The sequence below is a fragment of the Chaetodon auriga genome, chromosome 14 (assembly GCF_051107435.1).
Source record: "Chaetodon auriga isolate fChaAug3 chromosome 14, fChaAug3.hap1, whole genome shotgun sequence".
Classification (NCBI taxonomy): Eukaryota; Metazoa; Chordata; class Actinopteri; order Chaetodontiformes; family Chaetodontidae; genus Chaetodon; species Chaetodon auriga.
In genome coordinates, this window is record NC_135087.1 from 8,819,046 (window position 1) to 8,840,819 (window position 21,774).

At 43.4% G+C, this 21,774-nt stretch overlaps 1 protein-coding gene across 1 annotated transcript; it reads right to left on the reverse strand.

The window, feature by feature from the left end:
- Nucleotides 1-1,065: 1,065 nt before the first annotated feature.
- fyna (FYN proto-oncogene, Src family tyrosine kinase a) lies at nucleotides 1,066-20,897 on the reverse strand. The gene is made up of 12 exons (XM_076748533.1): nucleotides 20,720-20,897; nucleotides 13,759-14,015; nucleotides 11,156-11,252; nucleotides 10,022-10,120; nucleotides 9,699-9,802; nucleotides 9,185-9,334; nucleotides 8,914-9,078; nucleotides 7,843-8,022; nucleotides 7,424-7,500; nucleotides 6,683-6,836; nucleotides 4,606-4,737; nucleotides 1,066-2,711 (listed from the first exon to the last, which is right to left on the reverse strand). Exons 2-12 carry the CDS (start codon nucleotides 14,003-14,005, stop codon nucleotides 2,503-2,505), a joined length of 1,614 nt encoding a protein of 537 aa, XP_076604648.1. The 5' UTR covers nucleotides 14,006-14,015; nucleotides 20,720-20,897; the 3' UTR covers nucleotides 1,066-2,502.
- Between the last annotated feature and the right edge of the window lie 877 nt (nucleotides 20,898-21,774).

Below are 21,774 nucleotides of genomic sequence, written 5' to 3' on the forward strand. Positions count from 1 at the left end.
TGACAGAAACAATCTGCATCCACGCAACAGTTTGGTACGAATCTACCATGATGAGAATTAGCAAGAAATATTTGGTTTACAGTGACTTCAGGGCTCAAGAGTCGAAGGGAATTTTCTGATTTATTTGTGGTGGAAAACACTTTATATTCTGGTAGATGTTCAGATTTCTCCATGTTGTCCAGGACACTTCTGTAGTCTTGCAAGTGGAGCCTGTAGTCCTGCAGAAAGAACAGATGAAATGATTAGAGTTACATACACAGTCTAAGTGGATTATTCTCAAGAAAGTTATCAATACATACAGCGCATACCACATGATAGCATATTCGTACATGTCTTTTGTACATACCGGGGCAAAAGGAGTGTGAAAAAAGAGAGAGTATGAATGACCTACCTGTTCTCTGCTGGATTCTTTAAACTCCTGTGGGTGCAGAGGCTTGTGTGTGTGTTACAGCCTGCTATATGCAAATACTCCCATGCTTCAGTTGCATCCAATCAGAGGCAAGAGTGTTGCGTCTGTGTTGTTCAGCCAGATTAGCCAGTACAGTTTAGCTGAGGATAACCTACAGAAGTGGAGTTTACTTCTTGAAAAAAACAGCTGCAAAAGGTTAAATGGTTGATGAGAGAACTTTTTTCCATTCTGGGAGTAAAGCTGCACCCTCAAAAGGCTAACAGGAGGCGATATGAGAGCGCAATCCTACAGTTCAATGTTTTAGGCGGAAAGGGAATGGCAAACAATTAGCTCAACTCTGATCTACTAGTCTGTCTATGATTGACTGCTGTCCAACTGCCTGGCAGACACCCACGAACTGATTTGCATATATCCTGAGTTCAGTCATGTTGTCTTTGTGTGAAATTCAGCCTGAGGGAAAACCACAAAGAAACACTCTCACAAACGCCGCAGTCATTTCGGCTGCAGCTCTTCACACCTTAATGATTGATTTCTGCTGTCAGTTTTCCCCCAGTGCTGGAAAAGGTGCAGCCTGTGAAGCAGCAGCCAAGGAAGCTTCCAAACCAGACGTTATTGACAAGTGTTCAGCGCTAATTGTTTTGAAGTCCACAAGATGATGATGACAAGATTGTTTATTTCAAAACCAGTTGTGTACAAGTAACAGACAGAGACAATAAATAATGCAGAGACCAAAAACATTTTCTGTATATCTACAGAATTAGGGACAGACAAAGTGACTCAAAAACTAGTTTTTGCTCACTTTCCCACCCCTGAAAAGCAACTTAAATACACACAGAAATGACGTCTTGTCCTGGAATGCACCTTCTCACCAACAGAGAGAAGTTTGACACTTGAGGATGATAAAATGTCATCCAGAGCTGCAGATTTCCCTGGAAAAAAAAAAATTAAATAAAGTCACACAGTTACGTGTGACGACATAAGAGACTGGCCGAAATGTTGAGCAAAATAATACGATGAAATAAACATGTTTGGTCTCGTAAACAACATGTTATTTCCAAATACACATTATGGAGGGACAAACACAGGTACGCATCCTTCATTTCCTGTCATGGGAGTGGCAGTTAGTTTGGTCGTACGTTAGGCTGCTGAAGCGAAGAGACAATGCAGAATTTCTTACACAGCCTGCTGCCATACAATAATGCGACATACATTTTAAAATATTGCCAGTATAATAAGCAGTCAGCCGAACAATGGCTGCAGTTGGAGAGGAAGTCGGCCTCCTTTTCAACTACAAGAAGCAGGAACTAAAAGTTACTTTAAGCCGATCTAAAAATCATTGGCTGAAGCTGAAATGTGATGAATGCACTTAATATTAGTGCAGATGGCATACAGGTTTGGGTGGAAGAGTCAATGATGCGCTAAGTTAGTGTGTAGAAAGCATGAAGGCATTCCCTTACATTATAAGAATATTACTAAACATGAAAAGGCAAGAACAGGTGTTATAGTACATCTAAGTTCCTTGAGAAGAGGAGAGCAGTATTGTTATATTAACCTCGTAAAAAAGGTCAGTGGACTTCCAGAAAAACCTTCTGAGACACCTCGGTCCATGATGTCTGTTAGCGTTCCTACAATTATTATGTCGCGATCTGTTACCAGCTGTGAGCCGCACACGGGTTTTTTTTCTACAAGCCGTAAATCTGAAATTACTTGGACCTCGGATTAAAAAAAAAAGAAAAAATCCACACGTTTCCAAAATATCAAAAGTAATATAAAATGAAACCAAAAAAAGAAAAAAAAGAGATAAGTAAACAAGCAATTTATATTTACACTACATACAAGTTACACGACACGTCTCGCTCATCCATGGCAGTCATTTTTAACTCGTCTCAGCGCCCCCTCCCGCCTCCAAAACATCCTTCGATTTGATAGTCAGTATGCTGTCAGAGACGCACCGTCCCTACTTGTATGAAGCTTGGAAGTCAGTGGATGAGCTTTTTAAGATCGTCACAGCCACAGGATGAGAGAGAATAGGTGGAGTCTGGCTCCCTCTGGTGGAAAGCCAGCGAAATGACATGAGATGAAGGCAGCGGTGCTCAGAGGTTATCCCCCGGCTGGTACTGAGGCTCAGTGGCAGTGAAGTAGTCCTCCAAAAAGGCCTGCAGGTACTCGAAGGTGGGCCTCTCCTCCGGGTCCTTCTTCCAGCACTGCACCATCAGCTCGTGCAGGGACGTGGGGCAGTCCTGCGGGCACGGCATCCGGTAGCCTCGCTCCACCTGCTCCAGGACCTCGCGGTTGTTCATGCCTTTAGAGAGGAACACGGAGGAATGAAGGCAAAAAAAAAAAAAAAAAAATATATGCGTATTTGTATAAGGACAAATATATAGCATGGGCCAAGCTGAGCTAACCTAAGCTACACACAGCAGAGACTGGGGAGTGACAGTCTGAACTTTCTCCAGGAGGAGGGCGGACTCACAGCCCACAGATGGATGTTGGAGCTTATGAAATGCCTCATGAACGACAGCCGAGGGAGCAACAGTAGCAGGAGGCGAGTGCTGTCAGTTCCAGCACGGCTTTAATGCGAGCGTTGCGGCGGCAGGTGTGACGGCAAAATAGTGAACGCTGACAGTTTAAGTACGGCAAAGTTTGCTCTCATAATCATGAAATTTTAATTGATGACAAATTGTCATGCAAATTACTGCGATTAACGTCTATTTCTGCTCATTTTATACCACTTGTGAAGCAAAAAATATGGCCTCACATGAGCTGGAACAAAAGAGCGTGTCCAGCAGCAGCTGAACTCCTGCTCTGCTCAGGTTGACAGTTTATTCGCTGCAACCAGCTGAAGGAAAGGCACCAAATTCACTTTCTGTTGGTTGCAGCGTCTCTAACTCCAGGTTTATTTCAACTGAATTTACAGAAAATCAGCAAAAGAAAATGTAAAGTAATGTGCGTCTCCATCTGCTACCATTACACCAGTATTCTGGTTGGTAGCGCTAATTCTCCACTCAGGCGCCATTAAACCAGCAGAAGGAGGAGGCGCAGCCAGATGACATTTCCAGCTGTTTTTACAGGTGAGTAGAAACGATTCTAGTGATTATGCAAAGCGATGGTCGGCTCAAATAACTGTGATCAGGCCATGATGTAAGGAATGTGACAGGCCTCCGGTGCCTGAATTAGCTCGCAGGGTTTTGCCGTGGCCTCTTCTCTGATAGGCTTTTTTTTTTTTCCACAGCAGTCATTTTGACTTGTCACAGCAGGAGAAGCAAACCATTAACAGCTGCTCTGTTCTCTGTCCCTATTAACCATGACAGCGTGATGACGAGCCAGCGTGCGCAAACAGGACTCTGAGGCAGCGACGCAGCATTTAGCCATCATTCATTTTATTATGTATTCCTGTGGTTTAAATATGTCCTTCATGTAATAGACCTGTTCTTATCTTTGAGTCGTTAGAGCTGCAGTGACTCGTTGAACAATGAATTACTCGATCAACCGCAAATTTCCTTTTTTTTTTGTTCATATATGACAACAAACTGAATATTTCACTTTGGGCTGTGGGACATCACAAAAGGTATTTTTCACAATTTTCTGATATTTTATTAACATTTATTAGTTGCAGCCCTACTTGAGTGTAATGATCATTTCAAAATTCTACCTAAAGACCCCGCACAGATATAGCCCACCCTCTCAGCCCTGATTAGAGCTCTGCTCAGGGTTATGTGGGCTTGTGCCAACTGTGACTCACATTGACGTTATTCTTTTAGTACAGTTTGTGAGTTTGTCATTAAACTAACACGAGGTTTACTGCACTGCACCTATAGGGCCTTTAAATCAAAGCTGACTTTAGGAGGTGCTTTAAACAGTTCAAGTATATGAAAAAACTTGTCATATACAGTAATAAGAGGACTTAATGTTATTTTCCATCCACACTGTTTGATTCATAACAATGTAATTAGTTTAAATGCCTAAAATATAATGTCAAAATGTGCATGGCAGACGAACAGGAAAACATTTAGAGCACTGCTCTGCATAATGTACTTTGTGCTGTACATTATGCAACGTGCTGCTCTGTTTTTAGCATACAGAACAATGGCCAGCGTCTCCAGTGGCTCTCACACACTCTGCGTTAATCACACACAAGCGATCACCTGGAATTGAGGTTCGATTACATCATCCACAGAGCTGACGAGCGCACTCACCTGGATAGGGCACTCTGCCCTTGGTCACCAGCTCTGTCAGCAGGATGCCGAACGACCACACATCCGACTTGATGGTGAATTTCCCGTAGAGAGCGGCCTCAGGAGCGGTCCACTTTATAGGAAACTTTGCACCTAAAAGACAACCAGATGCACGATTATTAACTTTCTGCCGTGACATTTTTGTTATTTCACTGTTCACAAAGCAAGCAGGAGTAAGTAGGTCAGTCTCTTCTGTATGGATTTCTTCCCCTCATGTGTGATTTCATTAGTGCAGAGACATGAGGACGCGATAACGTCCCACCAGGGGGGAAAAAACGGAACAGTTCCATTATCTCTCTTATCCTCAGATTGCACTTGGCTCAAGTTGAACAAGTAAACGTTTACATCGCTAAAAAATGAGTGACTGAACATGTTGACAGAGTGACTAACAGAGTCTGGAAGTCCTCCTGGTGTAGTTCACGTCTGCCAACACAGTCAGGGGAGAACAATGTTTTTCTCAGGGCAGGGCCACTTATTCCTCATCCCTCCACTGAGATACACAGTGACAGATGGATTTTCGTGTATAACGTGTCTTAAATCCTGCCGCTGTGCCCTTATATAAACGTGTTATTCTGATGTTCTTGCGCCATGCTGTAACCACATGTGCTCCGGTTTTCCACTGGTGTCACCGAGACAAATTCCTGCTCATTTACCATCCTTATTCTGAAAAGTGGTGAGTGTGCACATGTGTATGTGGCCGCGTGCAAAATGCGTCCTTGAATTGAGTAAATGGAACATGACATCTGCCAGCCCGCCGGCTTTTTCCTCTGACACTGAGGTTTTCAGAAGATGCTGTGGTTGGGGACTAAGAGAATACTACAGAGACATTAAAGTCAGACAACAGATATGTAAACACAAGCTGATTCATATTCCAAACAAAGTCATGTAAAAAAAAAAAATTCCTGATTGGGACCAATAAATCAAAAGTGCTCTCTTTAAACTGCGGCTGCTGGTCGCTGCAGCTGTTCATAAGCGTACCCTTTAGCCTAGTTCGAATGTAAGTGCTTATTATTTCACACATCATTGGATTAAAACACTGATTTAAAATGCTACACAACTAATTCTTAAGTAGAGATCAGCTGTTACTAAATATGTGATGTTACACCAGGTGATACATTAATCAACTGGCAGCACATCAGCGGTTAGCTTGCTAACACAAGGGGCAATCTGGACACATTCAACAGTTGGTCTGAAAGTTATGTGCGTTAGGTTAGCATTAGTGTAATCAGATTTTCCACTCAGGAACCAGCGGTTTGCAGTGTGTGAGTGAGGTAAACAGGAAGTGTAATGTTGCTGTGGATTCAGTCAATTACACTGTGGGCTACAACTTGAGCCTGTTTTTTTAAGCCCATAATTGCTTAATATTGGCATCAAATTTAGCACCATTAGCAGTTCTTGTTTGCAGTGTAACCATGGATGTACTGAAAACTCTGGATTACTTTAATGCTAAAGAAAAACGTGTCCTGGAATGTAAGGAGTGTCTTTTTTCCATCGTTTCTGAGTGTATTTATGTACATTTATTCCAACTGGATAGTCTCAGATAATGGTATCCACGGGACTGTGAGTCAGGCTGAATGTAAGAATATGTGTTTTATGTCTGTGTTTTCAGATTTGACCGAGTTATGACTCTGAGAAGGAGCAGAATTTTTATGCAAATTGTGGCAACAGGGGCACTGTGGGTGTTAAAGTGCCTTAATTGCCTCTATGAGCTGTGTGCCACTACTGGTCTGAAGCGCATGAATACTGCAAACCCTGAAACACACATTCCTCCATGTATGCATATATGTATGAATGAAAACAATTAAGTTTAATACATTAATACATCCTCTTGCACTCTGAAACTGTGTGTTTTCGAAGTGATGTTACAGCTTGTGATGCGACCTGCATCACAAGATACTTCCTGTTTACATAGCATAGCATAAGTTTCCTAGCAAGCAATTTACACAATACTCAAGTCTTTACGAGCTGGTGCAACTCCATCATGAATGGCTGGTTTGAAACTAGCACGAACTTGATAAACCCGACCCTGTAGGCCTACCTTGTCTGGCTGTGTATTCATTGTCCTCGATGAGCCTGGCCAGACCAAAGTCAGCGATCTTACACACCAGACTTTCTCCGACGAGGATGTTTGCAGAGCGCAGGTCTCTGTGGATGTAGTTCATCCTCTCAATATATGCCATGCCTGCTGCCACCTGGGAAATGGAGTTATTTTTTTCCCGTGAACATAGCATCACTGAACAGTTTCAATGTGATTAAACCTGTACTTTTCACGTAGATTTACAGCCTAAACAGTCGGCTGCAAGAGAGAGGAGCTTCTCCTCACTGGAAACCCACAGATTTGCCATAATTGCAAAAGAAACTCAAGTGTCAAGTCTGATTACTTATTGACCCACAGGAAGTGATGAATCACAGCTTCAGAATGGAATACAATCCAACAGCGATTGAGCGCTCCAACAGTAATGCTAAATCAATAACTTTAGATAAGCTGTTGTCCACTTGGTCTTAGTATAAAGCAGTCACAGACCAACCAGTCCAGTAACTAACAGTGCGCTGCATGTGCGCCAAACTTTTCAAATAGTGCTATTTCGCTTATTGAAAGTGTAAACACGACATAACATCAAGATGGAAATAACTGTAAATGTACAACACTGAGCTTAAATGAATAAATCGGTAACAGCTGGAGACGATTAAAGGGAATTACGCTCTTGAAAATCTCTTTCACAGTGTCCAAATCCACAGTGTGCAGCAGCAAGATTCTGGATCATTTTAAGCAGCGTACCTGAGCTGCCATGTCCACCAGATTTGGCAGTTTGAGGCCTCGTCCTTCTCCGTCTTTAAGGAAGTCAAGCAAACTCCCTAAAAGAAAAAAACAGGTGAAACATGAGTGAGGATCTGTTGTCCCATGCTGTCTTCAGCTGCCAGATCTTAACTCAGATTTGGATGAAAACTGAAGCGAAATGTTGAGGCTAATGTGACATCAGTTCTGGGATTCCTGCCACACGTCACACTTGGCTCAGATTTTTATTTGTTAGTTATTGCTGTGGCAACTGAGGATCTCTGCGATGGAGCGGCGAAGTAGGACACATACTGTGCTGTCCGTGCAGCTTCATAAATCATGCACAAAACATGTAGGTGCGTGCACAAACGCATGTATGTAATATTCATAGTGTCTTTTTTTAGCGTCAGATTAAAATCTACCTTTGCTCATGTACTCCGTGACGATGTAGATGGGTTCTTCGGACACCACGGCGTACAGCTGCACCAGCTTGTCGTGTCGGAGCTTCTTCATGATCTGAGCCTCCTCCAGGAAGGACTCGGGCGACATGGTGCCAGGTTTCAGAGTCTTGACCGCCACCTTGGTGGTGCCATTCCACGTGCCTGACGACGCAAAATAACAAAAAGGATTTTAGAAGTTACTGGCATTTCAGCAGGATTTTATTTTGAAAGGGAGACGTTCACCATTTGAAAAATGTGCTGCCACGTACGGAAAAAGTTGAAGTACATGAAAGTCATGTAAAATGTGTGACTGAAATATATCTAAGTTATCAGTTCCCTTGAGATTGTTATCGACTGTGTTTAAATGAAGTGTAGAGCAGATAACTGGCAACAAATAGTAGCTGGAGGTTGTTCAAGCACAAAACTTGGCATAGCATAGTGTGGTGCAACAGGGTAACAATCATAAAAACGCAGTAAGATAATGAAAATCTATCCCTGCATTCTGAAAACATCTAGCATTGACTAAAATAATGCTTCACAAGATGTCAGGAGGCTGAATTTAGATCTGCCCTAAAAATATGCTTCCAGTTGAAAATAAAATAAAAAAAAGGAATACATGTACCAACAACATGTTCCCATCAGACACACATGGAGCATTTCAGCACCCAATGTGGGACAAATTAAGTTTCATTGAACTCAAAGGAATTAAACAGCATGTGTTTGAACTGAGCTGAGATGAGCCATGTCACAGAAACCTAATTAGACATAACAAATACCACATACACCGAGGTTTAACTGGTCCTTTCACATCCGGAATCCACTCAGAAATCAGTTAAAAAAATCTTATTTCAGTCAAAGTGGACACTGATGCAAAGATGTATCCAGCATCTAACTTCTGAGTGAAATCACTGACAATCACTCATCTCTGTGTGTAGCATTAGCTGGGTGTTAGCTTTGAATGATCCAACACAGACAGCACGTTTCACACCACTGCTCACAGCTGTCCAATTCTTCGCCTGTGCCAAAACAGGACGCCAAAAAAAAGGTACGCACCCATCCAGACCTCTCCGAACTGGCCATTTCCGAGACGTTTGATGAGCTGCAGCGACTCCCGCGGGATCTCCCACACGTCTTTGGTTTTGACGGACAGGTCAGTCAGACGAGGCATGCCTTTGTGGCACGGCACGATCAGTCGGCAGCACAGACCCGCAGCCCTGGCTGGATCAACCATGCAGTTTGAATTTCAAATGACATTAAAGTAGTGCAGAACCATAAGACATTATGATTTTAAGAGCGGGGAAGCATAACTGCGGCAGAGCCTCACCAGAGTAGTGCTGCACGAGCTGCTGGAGTGTCTCAAACTGGGCCCTGGTGGTGATGTAGTAGCCCCCACTGTCCAGCTTGCGAATCTTATAGTGTTTGACATGGTCTCCCTTGATGTCATCCCAGTCCTGGATGGAGAGAGAGTAGGCCCCTGGAACAGAGCCAACATGATGATTCAAGCAAAATCTCTGCTAAGACTTAACTAAGGTATGACAGCTCATGTGGGAGTGCATGATGGTTTTTAATGAGTGTAAATAAAGCACACTGTGCAAATAGGACAATGAATATGGAGCAGCTGCACAGCTAATGACATGATATTAAACTGAATTTTAAGTCGCAGTATTGGTCTGATTCTCTTGTTAGTTTGTCTCGAAGTAAACAGCTTCTACTGCTACACTGCAGATGTAAATGAAGAGTTTCCAAATATTCATTTATTCACAAACACTTCTCTGTGTTTGCTGATCTTTAAAAGCATTCAACATGTCAGCATGTGAGACGCCGCTCGGTCAGAGTACCTTTGGTTGTTTCGCTCTCACGGATGAGGAAAGTGCCTCTGGCGTTGCCGTTGGAAAGCAGTTGCCTCTCTGCGTCCTTTCGGCCTAATTTACCAAAATACCAGCTGTGGGGGGAAGAGAGGAGGAATCAAACTGTGGAGTGAAATGTTTGGTTTTTCAAACACTGTCTTTTATCCTCTGCACACGCACCACCACGTCACATTAAACAAAAGGCAGTGAGATGAGCCCTCAAATATTCATGATATACTCTCCGCTGATGAAGCTGCCGTGCCTCGGAGACCGTGAGAGCGTGTTCGTGTTAAAAAAAAAAAAGTTTTACTCACTCCTCAGCTTGGATCGAGTCCACCGGAGCAACATAATTGCTGGGAATGTAACCAGTTCCACCTGTAGTGAGAGAACGAGCCTCCCACCAGTCCCCCTCGCTGTGGAGAGAAGGACGGAGAGACGGAGGATGATGGAGGCAGGTTGGAAGACAGATCAACATTTACACATTCTGCAGACAGGCTCAGTAGTGGGTGATCAGATTTATTGGCTGTCTTGTCTCCGAGAGCTGAGTGGAGAGCACATAAAAACCAACGTTTAAAGCAGTTGTTTTCTGGAGCGTGGGCTCCTGCGGTGAATCATCCCTTTAAAGTCCGACTGAAATCACATTTAGTCATCCCTGTTTGAAGTCAAAAATAATGTCACCCTGTTTTTTTAAATGCGTCCTTAATAGATTTTCATTATCAAAAGGAAGAAAGAAGAGGGTCTTCGGGGAAATATCAGAAATGCTCCTGTTCGTCTCAGCTGGAGGGGCACGCCGCTGCTCTCTGTGTTTGATTGACAGCAGGCTGCCACGGTGACAAGACACAAAGTAAACAAACGTGTACTGTAGCCTACACGTCATGTGCAGACCACAGCAGCATCTGAAGGAACCAACACTTGAAGGTGCGTTTACGTGCTGTTTAAATCAACTATCGAACACTTTGCTCAAGTGAGTGTTGATTTGGAGGCTCGTTCAACAAGTTCAGGCGCAGCAGAAGATCTGCGTTCATGTTTGTAGGTTATGGAAAGCCAATGTGGGTTGTTGCTCAGAGTCTGTGGCTCTTGTGTTACTTGTGTTTACTTAAATTTCAGTCCAACAGGGATGACTTTAAAACACGCACTTACTTCATGAGAGAACACATATGTACTGTATAAAAGCAGAGCACGACTCTCACTATTTCTACATCACAACTCGAACAAGACACATCTTATTTCTATGATGCAAACTGTCAGTATCTGTCAGACTTAACATTACAACATAACCCTCATAAGCTGGATCTGGTCTACAACAGAAAGACCCGATCCCCGCGTCTGCGTCTGTGAAACAAGATTTCCAAACACAGCATTCAGACATTCTCGACAGACGAGAACCAGAGAGAGGGAAAACACGACCGCCACCCTACATGCTCTCATGCAGATGTTTTCACACTTACGTGCTGTTGAGGATCTGGAACCTCTCCCCCTTCCTGAAGCTGAGGTCATCCTCGGTCCTGGCTTCGTAGTCATAAAGAGCCACAAACAGAGTCACCCCTGCGGGAAAGCAAAGCGACATGGCGGAGTTAGCGGAGGTGAACTGCATGGATGAAGTATGATGCCGGGGTAAGAATTTCTGCACTCTTCTGTTTCTTCTGCTACTTCTCAAATTCTCACAGTTTATCATTTTAAAGCTTGTATATATAAAAGCATCTTTCAGCTCATTGTTTTGGTTTTACTGTACTGTTTTACTTCACTCTCAACCCTCCCTCCGAAGTCTTTTTTTTTTTTTTTTTTTCAGCGCAGGAGGCAGCTGCTCTGATAGGCCCACTGTCCTCTGCCTGTTTGACACTAAAGGTGAGCAGAGCTGTTAACATCTTGGAGGATTTAGCAGCTAAAGAGCAAGATATTTCCCTTTGGAGACCAAAACAGAGTTAAAAGGAGGCTAAATATTGGACTTCCTGTATCTGCCGGGCGTGTAAATTAGGAACTGTTTGCTAAGACGTTCACCATTCCAAGTGTATAAGCTGGTAACATTTCAGTGTTGTGTTTACAGCTTATTGTGCCCCTGCCCGAAAAAAAAAAAAAATTATTACAAGTTTAACATGCAAATACATAAAACGCTTTGTTTTGCATACAGAAAACAAATCAGACTTTCAGCCTCGTCAGACAGAGCATCCTCGAGGAATGCTGGGACCAATCAAATTTATCTGCTGTGATCTGCGACGGCCCTCGAGTGCCTGGATCTCTTAATAAGCCTGGAACTGTAAAATGATTTCATTTTCTGATTTGATCTGAATCATCCCTGGACAGTCAGAGCTCCAGTGCTGCAGTCAAGCCCTGCACAGTTCCCCGTCGACGCAGTGACCTCTGAAACGTGCCTCCCAATGACCGGAGCTGCTCGCCGTCTCAGAGGCAAACACGTCGAGGTGTTCACAGAGGGGGCAGATGAGGTTTTGGGCTCTACTCTGTCCGTGCTGACTGTTGTTTGAGTGTTTGCTTTTTAACTCCAGGCTTCTCTTTACAGTCTCAGATATGAATGCTGCTTAGCGCTGCCCTCCTGGAGTAATTTCTTATTCATACAAGCTGCTGACTCCACAGAGTGTTTATCTGTGCTGGGTAAAAAAAAGAAAAAAAAAACATCAAAGCAAGAAGATGCTGTTAATTCATGCATCACACATCATATGTATCTTTAAAGTGTGGGACGGTAAAGCCCATTTCTTCACCACAGAAAGGCTTTTGCACCATTCAGCACAATATGAGATCTCTACGGCCGTCAGATGTGCCTCAAAGAGCACCGGCGATAATTTAGGTCACTCTGTTTTCCATTAACTTTCAGCTAGTGGACATCCATCTTCAGCAGAACACAATATCAGCACACATACACGAGATGAATCACATATTTACTCGCAATGCAGGAGGAAAAACCTTTGATGGCGTTCATTTAAATCCTCCAATACGTGAGAGCTAACGAGACGAATGCTGTCCACTGGTCAGTCAACATCAGCCTTTTTATTGAATGCTGGATGGGTGCCAAACAGTGAGTGGTCCCAACAGAAGTTTACAGCTTTACAACATAGACATTTTATTTCTCTTTTAATTGCACTGTTTGTAATCTGACCCCCATTTAGTGACAGCAACATATTTCAGAATTTTCCACTCACAATGTCACCCCGCCTTAAAGGTCCCTCTTTAAACAGTTTGACATTTTGGGAAATACTCTAATTTGCTTTCTTGCAGAGAGTCAGATGAAAAGGTCGGCACCACTCTCTGCTGTCTGGAAGGTAAGTATGAAGGTAAACCAGCAGCTGGTTAGCTTAGCTTAGCATAAAGACTGGAAACAGGGGGAAACAGCTAGCCTGGCCCTGTTCAAAGGTATTCCTTGGCCAGCCAGAGAAAATTTATGGAAGTTAATTGCCTCCAGCTAAGAAATAGTCCAGCACGTAAACCACTTTTTACAGCTGCAGCTTGTTTTTACAATTAAGCTTGTCTACGGAGGAAACAAATGAGATGTAACGTCTTAATTAGAGAGCTTTAGAGGAGCTGGCCGGTGGGCTTTCTTACCTCGGCTCAGAAACAGGCTAACTGTTTCCCGGTGTTTCCAGTCTTTATGCCAAGCTAAGCTAACCAGCTGCTGGCTGTAGAGCGTAAAGCACAAGTAAAATGCAGTGTGGACAGCAGGGCTGATAAAGACAGTAGCGAAGATGCGTCATAACTCTCAGAAAGAACGCTAATAAGAGTATTTCCAAAAAAGTCAAACTATGGCTTTAAAGAGCTACTAAACCACCCCAAACAATTACATTTTTATTAGTTTAACAAGACATTTTGGTGATACATGGTGGTCTAAACACACAGTCCGAAGCTTTTCTATTCTGGCAATAGTTCTAAGTAAGTGTGAGAGTTTAGCATGAAATTAGCATCTGAAAATATTATTTTTAAAACAGTTACATCCTTCACAAACCTGGACCAGCTGAACCCTTCTGGGTACCAAACAGCTGCCTTACATTTGAACCATCTTACATGCATTCACAGGCTTATTTCAAAAGAGCCTCTTCAACCTCACCTGTCCCGCCCCGAGACCGAAGCGTCCCAGACTGCGAGGACGTGTGGACTCCTCCGAACACGGTCACCCCCTGTGAGGCACCGCTGTGGAAGTTGTTGTAGTTGGGGATGGTGGTGACCCCGAAGCTGGGGTAGTGCTGCGGCGTGGGGTCGGACCCATAGCGGTACCCCGAGTTGTGTGAGAGGCTGGTCTCCCGGTCATCAGTGAGTTTTGCTGCTTCTTTATCCTTACATTGGACACAGCCCATTCTCTACTTTCTGTGGGCGGAGAGAGAAAGAGACAGATGAAATTAGCACGAAGGTAAAATAGTAGCTCGAAAGCTGTCTCCATTGGGAAAATTATGATTCAATATTCCATTATTTCAGAGCTTCCTCTGAGAGTTACACTGAGCCTTGTGAAAAATCTTTCAATTAGGCTGAAATTAAACACGATACTTTAAACTCCATTACTAATTAGACAGAGGAACATAATGTGACAGAGCTGCAGCGCTCGGCTCATGTGGCCACTGATGTAAACATGTCGACGTGAGATGCTGAGAATATCCAGTTTATCTTGGCCTAAAAGAACATAACAAAACCACTTGTTATGGTTTACTTCTCCGTCTTATTGCACCACCACACTTGTGAGAAGAATTTACACACGGCCATTGCGTTTACAAGCTGGCATGCACTTTATTTTTGTTTTCTTTACAAGGAGCCACACACCCATCTATAGACACACAGCAGCGAGTTAAAATGCACAGAGAGACTTTGAACGGCAAACCGCTCCCTGGCTCTACTCTGAGTCTCATGAGTGGGACTGACGGAGCATTTGGCCTCACTAAAGCAAAGCTAAACCAGTTTCTGTAAGGAGTGAGGCAATCTGCTTTGCCAATTAAAAAGAGCCTTACCGTCTTTATAGACCCAGTTAAAGTAATGCACATTTCGGCTCACCGTGCCCCCCTTTAAGCCCTGGAGGCTCATGAAGCTGGTGCAACAGGGCTGGGAAGAGACCGCTGACAGCACCGTTGTCTTTCATCAGCTTTAGCGGCCAGCTGACTTTAGAGACGGCTAATTGGAAACACACTTGTTTACAGTCGCTGTGGATGGAGAGAGGTGGCGCTAGGGGGCAAACTGCAGCAGACGGAGGAAGAGGGAAACGATCGCGCCGCTCTTGACCTCTGCTCAGACCCACACTAACAGTACAGCTGTGTCTTCTGAAAAATGTTTCCGCCAATGATAGAGAAAATATCATGCCAGGATAAGTGAAAATAAGCAATATATGATAGAACAAAAAAAAAACAAAAAACCAAAAAAACAGCAGCATCACATATCTAAAGAGGATGATGGAGGTTTCAGCTCATTGCATTTGGTTAAGAGCTGAAACAATTAGGTGTTTCAATCAAATAATTCCGTCAATTCCATAATCAACTATTCGTTATGCAAACATTTACCGGTTCGGCCTCTCAAATGTGAAAATTTCTGGTAGTAAACTAAATATTTAGCAGTTTTGGTCTCTGGTTGGACATTTCACAATGTCACCATGGGCTCTGGGAACATGTGATGGACATTTTTTCCTATGCGGAAACTAGTTCGCAGCCCCAAATGAGCTGGAATCAGAGGCATGTCCTGAAGGACGCTGGAGCTTAATGGTTAAAAGGAAAGCTTCGGGCCTGTTTTACATTTACTAGCAAGAAACCCAAATGCCTACATCAGGAAAAAGTGCAAACAGATGTGTCACTTGCTGCAGACTGCAAGTACTGCAACAGGGTACAGACGCCGAGGAGAAAAATGAATGCATCAGTGTTTGAGCTTTTTTTTTTAAAAAAGCACCGAATATTTAAGACAAATGGAAAGTAATGATGCTTTTTTTTTTATTATGGATTCATCTGTGGACGTGATGCTAGTGTTGGAAATTCTACTTAAACAAGAATTTAAAGTAGCAGAACGCAGGAAACCAGACAAATCACACATAAATCACATTATCAAAGTCCAAATATCCAAATACCTGCAGCCCACAGGTGCATGGAAACACAGAATACATGCGGTCCTACATTTGCTCCACACTGCTTAACAAACAGAGGAACGGAGCCACTGCAGATAGAAGGAGATCATTGTGATTCATTACTGCCAATAAAAGCCCATTAAATACCCAGAAAGAAACAAGCCCAGTGGCGGCATTACAGTATGAGCCCAGAGCAGAGCTGAGACCACAGACTGAAGGAGGAGGAGGAGGAGAAGGAGGAGGAGGACTGCTGATTCTCCGGTAGCCCTTAAAATAACACATAATCTTCCTTGACATGAATATCTACATTTCCTTATCTGTCTCCTGGTATTCACAGCGCAAAAATCTACCTTAAAACACACTTAGCCGACAATTTCCATTTAGGGGGCACAAGCCACTCCGAAAGAGCAGAAATGAGAGTGAAGCCTGCTCGCCGTCATAATGTCAACGTGACACTTTGTAGAGCTTTTTCACAAACAGCAATTTTCCTAAACAAGAACTTGTCGAAGATATTGTAGAGGGAGAAACGTTTTACTGGCTGCAGTTCATTAAAAAATGCTGTTTTTTCAGCAATTTAAAGCCATTGCTGTGATACTGTGATAGGCATTTACACTATTCTCTGACATTTTATGGACAATTTATACACCAAACAGTGAATCGATTAATCAAAATAAAAAAAAAATCTGATAGAATCAACCACAGTAAAGGCACAGTATTCAACAACTGGCATTAGACTGAGTTGGATAACACAGGTAAAGCCTGTTTTCTGGCGAATTTTCTCCTTAACTGCAGTGATTGAAATAGCACTGCATCCCCTCCTGGAGGGATCAGAGTAAATGAAGGGAGATCTCACGTCGCTGTGCTGCCTGTGGGGATTATGAAAATCTTCCTGCTCTTGAAGTAAAAAGGCCAGGGACTACCGTAGCTTTAACATATCTGTAACCATTCTGCCGCACAGAAACTAGGCCATCTTGTATTGTTTATATACATATGTCCCCTTTTTTTTATTTATTTTTTGGCACGGTGCTCGCTCAGTAAACACTTGACTATGAATCATGTGGTGTTGTTGAAGTTGCTGAATGAGTGCTGTGAAAATCCGCCATCTTTGGACCGAAGAAACACTTTTCTTTGAAGGAGATAAACAATTTGGATTCATCGAGTTTAGCTCCGGCGCATTCGACAGCAACAGGCAGATTTATCACATTTTCGCAATAATACGAGTTTCACCAGCGTTCATCACTGATCCGAGGGACGACAGCTCTCTGTTATTCAATTACACGCATGAATCGACCCTATGGATCATGTCAAAATGTCAGGACAAAGCCCTGTGACATAATGATTTTAGGTGAGACACACAGCCATATACTAGACCGCTCCATGCCCAACCTGCGGCACAACTTTCCTCCCCCCCCAAAAAAGGAGATGATGGCATCGCAGCCGCGGGGCTTGTTCCTTTCCGTTGCATTGCCTGGGTATCGCATGGCCACCTCAGCCTGCAAGAACACGCTATTTTCAGACCCAAATGAACAGCTTGCCTCTGAGAGGACTGCAGTGGCGTGATATGGAAGGTCCGAGGGGGACAGGATCGCAGCTACGTGGTGTGTTGTAACAGTTAACAGTAGAAGGCAGAGATGGGGAGGGGGAGGGGGGGGGGCTCGACTTTCACATGAAAACGCAGACAGGCAGCGGTATCGCATTAATTCTCCTCATCTTGATTGGCTCAAGTCTGAAATCTGACTCTGATGTCTGGCCAAATCTGCTGGATAGCATTTGTCAACGCTGCTGCAGGATTCCTTCACATCAGGAAGTGGAGAGAAATGAAGACGCCAATATTACCCGAGCACGGAGCAACAGGACGGGGCGAGCGCCACCACATCACTCACAGCCGCTGCGATCGACTGGAAATTAATTTCCCCAAATGACGGCCTTTATTTTGATGCCGCACGGGCAGGAGTGTTAATCATCTACACTAACACGGAGAGCTGGGAGCCATAATGAGATACTCTGCCATTTATAGTAAAGCCGCCAGATCAATATACTAAATTAAAAAGGACAGACATGTCAGGGTCACGCAGTGCAACTGATGGATTAAACAGGAGACAGTCGGGCCTGAGAAACAGACATATGTGAGGTCTGAGAAAATAACATGTCTGAAATGATTGGGAGCACTCGCATGCTTACTTGATAAATTAGTTAGTCAATCAATGACAGTCATGATTGATTCATTCATCGTATCATTGATTTATCAACACAAAATACCAAACAGGAGCTGAAATCATGTTTTTCTTTTTTTTCCCCCATAATGTTTGCTTGAAAAACGACTGAAAAGGTTAAACAGTTCACAGTAATAGACTAATGGTTGGGAACACACCAGCTAATTGGTCTGACGTTGTTTCTTTTCTATATTAGTTAAAAGTAAGAGAAAGAAAAGCTTCAAACCTTTGAACTTGACTTACAAACTGTGCTCAGCTGGTCGCTACATCTAAGTACTTCTTCATTATTTAACCCTGATGAACTTACAAATCTCTGCAGAATCATTTCGCAATTCAACACAGCCTGTAACGAGACAGCTCGGTCTAATTCGACGTGAGGGGTCCCTTTACACTCAGATCACTGACATGGCACAAAACAAGGTCAGACCTCCCACAGCCCTCCCACTGAAGTCACACTCGCAGCGACCTTATTCAACTCCTGAACACAACTTTCTGTTCTTTCACCAAAGAAACGACCTGAAAGAGGATCATTTTATGAAACTCGCTGGCATCTTTCCTGGATTTAGTACAACTCTGACCATCTCCTCCTCATGGCTGCCATTCTCTGAATAGTTACAATATTTGCTTGTGTTGGACAACTGAGTTCATTCAGCAGATCAACAACGAGACAATGGCCACATTTCACTCTGCTACAAGATTATCGGCACAATGAAATGCACTGTTAAGGCTTTCAAAGCATTCTGCACATACTGAATGAACTAGTTATAAAACCCACAGCTGAGCTTCATACAGTCTGTACGTGTGGGTTTAAGACTCGCTGTGTTTTGTGTCACAGTGTTCACAGTTGAGGGTGTTGAGTCATGTTGTTAAATCACCGAGTCCATTGTAAATATCCATTCACTCACTGATATTTGCGCCCAGTGGATGAATATTTTCCAAATGGGAGAAAAGGGCAAACTAGAAAAACATGAACTTTTTCTTCTTTCTTTCCACAAACAGGAGCCGATCCTCAGTCTGCGTTGGGGGGTTTAAACGGTTCTTTCCAAACCTGGTGCCAGTGGAGGGCAATGTTCAATGCAAGAATCCACTGGAAATAATGATGCGGTGGGTCCGCAGCGATGGAGGTTGGAAGTTTTCTGGTCGAGCTGAATGACACTTGGGTTGATAGAAAGTTCAGACTGAGGTGCTGCGTGCAGAGCTGCGACGACTAGGTGACTGATCGATTAGTGGACTGACAAAAATAAAAAATAATTACTGGCTGATCTCTGAGGATTTGCTGCTTTTCTCTGTTTAATATCATTAGAAACTGAATGTGATTGGGTCTGGGACAGTTTGTCACACAAAAACAAGACATCTGAGGACATCAACAAGGACTCCAGGATGCCAGGATGGATATTTTTCACCATTTCCTGACACTACAAAATGATTACAGATATTTGCCCTGATTATCTACTCGATTCATCAAATAAAGAAAATAGGGCTGAAACTAACAATTATTTCCGTGGTTGATTCATCTGCAGGTTATTTACTGGAATGACTGATCAGAAAATAATGAAACATGCCAACATCACAATGTTGCTGAGTCTGATCAACAGTTCAAAAACTAAGTGGTTTCAGTTCATGTTAAGAAAAGGGAAAAACAGCAAACTATCACATGTGGAAAGCTGAAACCATCAAATGTTTGTCTTTTTTGCTTGAAAAAAGACTTTTAATGATACATCCATGATGAAAATTGTTACAGATGAATTTTCTGTGGGTGAACTAACTGTTGCAGCTCTGTGGCTGCACTGTGACACTTACTGACGGACACAAAAACAGGCAAACAACAACTGGACATCTTTGAAATGAACTCTGCTTTAACCAAAGTGATTAATTAACCTCTAACTGGGCCAAACGTTTCACCTTTGTGGTGAGACATTTCATGTGAGCGTAGAGCCCTGGAGTCAGAGGTAGCAGCTTACGTGCCACAGTGTTTGTTAAATATGAGCTCAACTGTACAGACAGAGATGACCTGAGGGGAAATGCACATGGTTCATGAGCCACAATACGAGGCTCCTTTCATTCACATTCGACACATATCACGCACATCAATTGAAGTCATTCATGGACCGATGACAGGCTGAATACTCACAGCTTCAGGGTGCTGAGCGCATATTTACAAACCAACACATAACTGCTGCCCAACTTATTGCGCATGGATAAACCTGAGGCTACACACGCGCTTTATAAACATCCCCGGTGTTTGCCTGCAAGATGGATGGCTGCACCTCCAGACACATCAGATAACCCGATTAGGGCTGCTTTAATTGGGTATCTACCAGCGTGGCAGTGCGGTTAACTTATAGCATATGACAGTTATTTTGGGGTGAATCAACGTGCAGGCCATGGTGGCGTTCATCATGTGTGTGCATGGCCTCAGTGGTCAGCTCAGCTCTGCAGCGCATCCATCCCTGCTGCTGCAACACAAGAGCCCCCCTCTCCACAATCACAGCACTGCAAAACACCATCCACAATTACCGAGACCACTACCACTCTCTCTGCTTTGTCCCCCTCTGAGGACAAAGTTATCCGCCAAATACACGCACCTAAATCTGCGCAAAGACCGGAGTGAACGCAGCGACCCACACTGTGTTATTTATCTCCTCTGCTCTCTGTCTTTCGGTCTCTCCTAAGATGAATTCATCTCGCAGACCACAGCGCAAAATAGGGGACAAGGCGGGTGCACCAATTGCAATTCAGCACAGGAGGGGAAAAAGCGTGCTTACCGCAGAAAAATCAAGATTAATCCATCGGAGTTTCCAGAGGGGCTTTCGTTGGGGGGAATCGCCGATATTTTCTACTCTCTGTTAGTGTTTTTTCTTGGCAATGACAGAGAATAGCGGTGGGATACCCGTCCCTGCCGATTCAGGGGCTCCTGTCGCCGCCGTGCGTACAGATGATGACGACGGCGACCAGCGTCAAGTTCACAATGACTAATACATGCAGTTTCCGGTTAATCCTTTTAAAATAAAGCCGTATTTTTTCACAAAATAAGACATGTCATTTCAAGGTGAAAACAAGAATAAAGAAAAACAAATCTAAGATTTATAGAAAATTATTCCGTTAATTCTGCATTAGTTAACATATGTCAAGGACCCCCAATACTTGATTTGTAGATTGCTAACTTTTATGCTTTTATTTTGATCTGTAAATGCTGGGCTGTTTTCCGGTTTATCTGCGTGCGTCTTGACGCAGCTGTGATTGCGTGCGCCTGATGCCGAACCACACTGACTAGGAGCTGTGATGGACACCGCTTTCCTCCAATGACAGATTACAATTTATCATGGGGACACCTCCTCCTCTGTGGGACGACTGGAAAACAGGGCAAGGTTGGCAAATTTTCTGTTGTTGTTCAAGTGTGCAGGGCTTTCTTCATGTATTTCCATTTGAAGGGTTTACATTGGAATAAGAATCACAGAATCCCGTGCTGAGAAAGACAAATTAATCAGGCTTGAAGTCCCCCTCCTGTCAAAAATGTGCTTTTCTTTAGTTGAATGTTTGATTGTCTCTGTGCAGTGTGTGATGTATGTGCAGAGTTTGACACTAGAAGGCTTCTTTCACCATCATCTGCTGAAAGTGTGAGTGATCTCTGTGCTAACTGATAATCTGATCTCTGCGTGATTTCTGACAACATGCATATAATATTCAGCATGCAGAAGTGTGACGTGGATACCTGAAGCCTCCAGAGCACAAACACTGGGAATGGACTTCACAGGGAAGTAGGAGACATCGAATCCAGCACTTAAACTTGTGACATGAAAAATATGGATTTTAAAGTGGT

Excerpts from the sequence above, each read along its gene's own strand:
- fyna (XM_076748533.1), bottom strand. The coding sequence starts at position 14,005 with ATGGGCTGTGTCCAATGTAAGGATAAAGAAGCAGCAAAACTCACTGAT. Across the intron at positions 6,837-7,423 it reads TGGTGGACATGGCAGCTCAG|GTGGCAGCAGGCATGGCATA; the intron begins GTACGCTGCTTA and ends TCCATTTCCCAG. Across the intron at positions 2,712-4,605 it reads GGGCAGAGTGCCCTATCCAG|GCATGAACAACCGCGAGGTC; the intron begins GTGAGTGCGCTC and ends TCCTCTCTAAAG.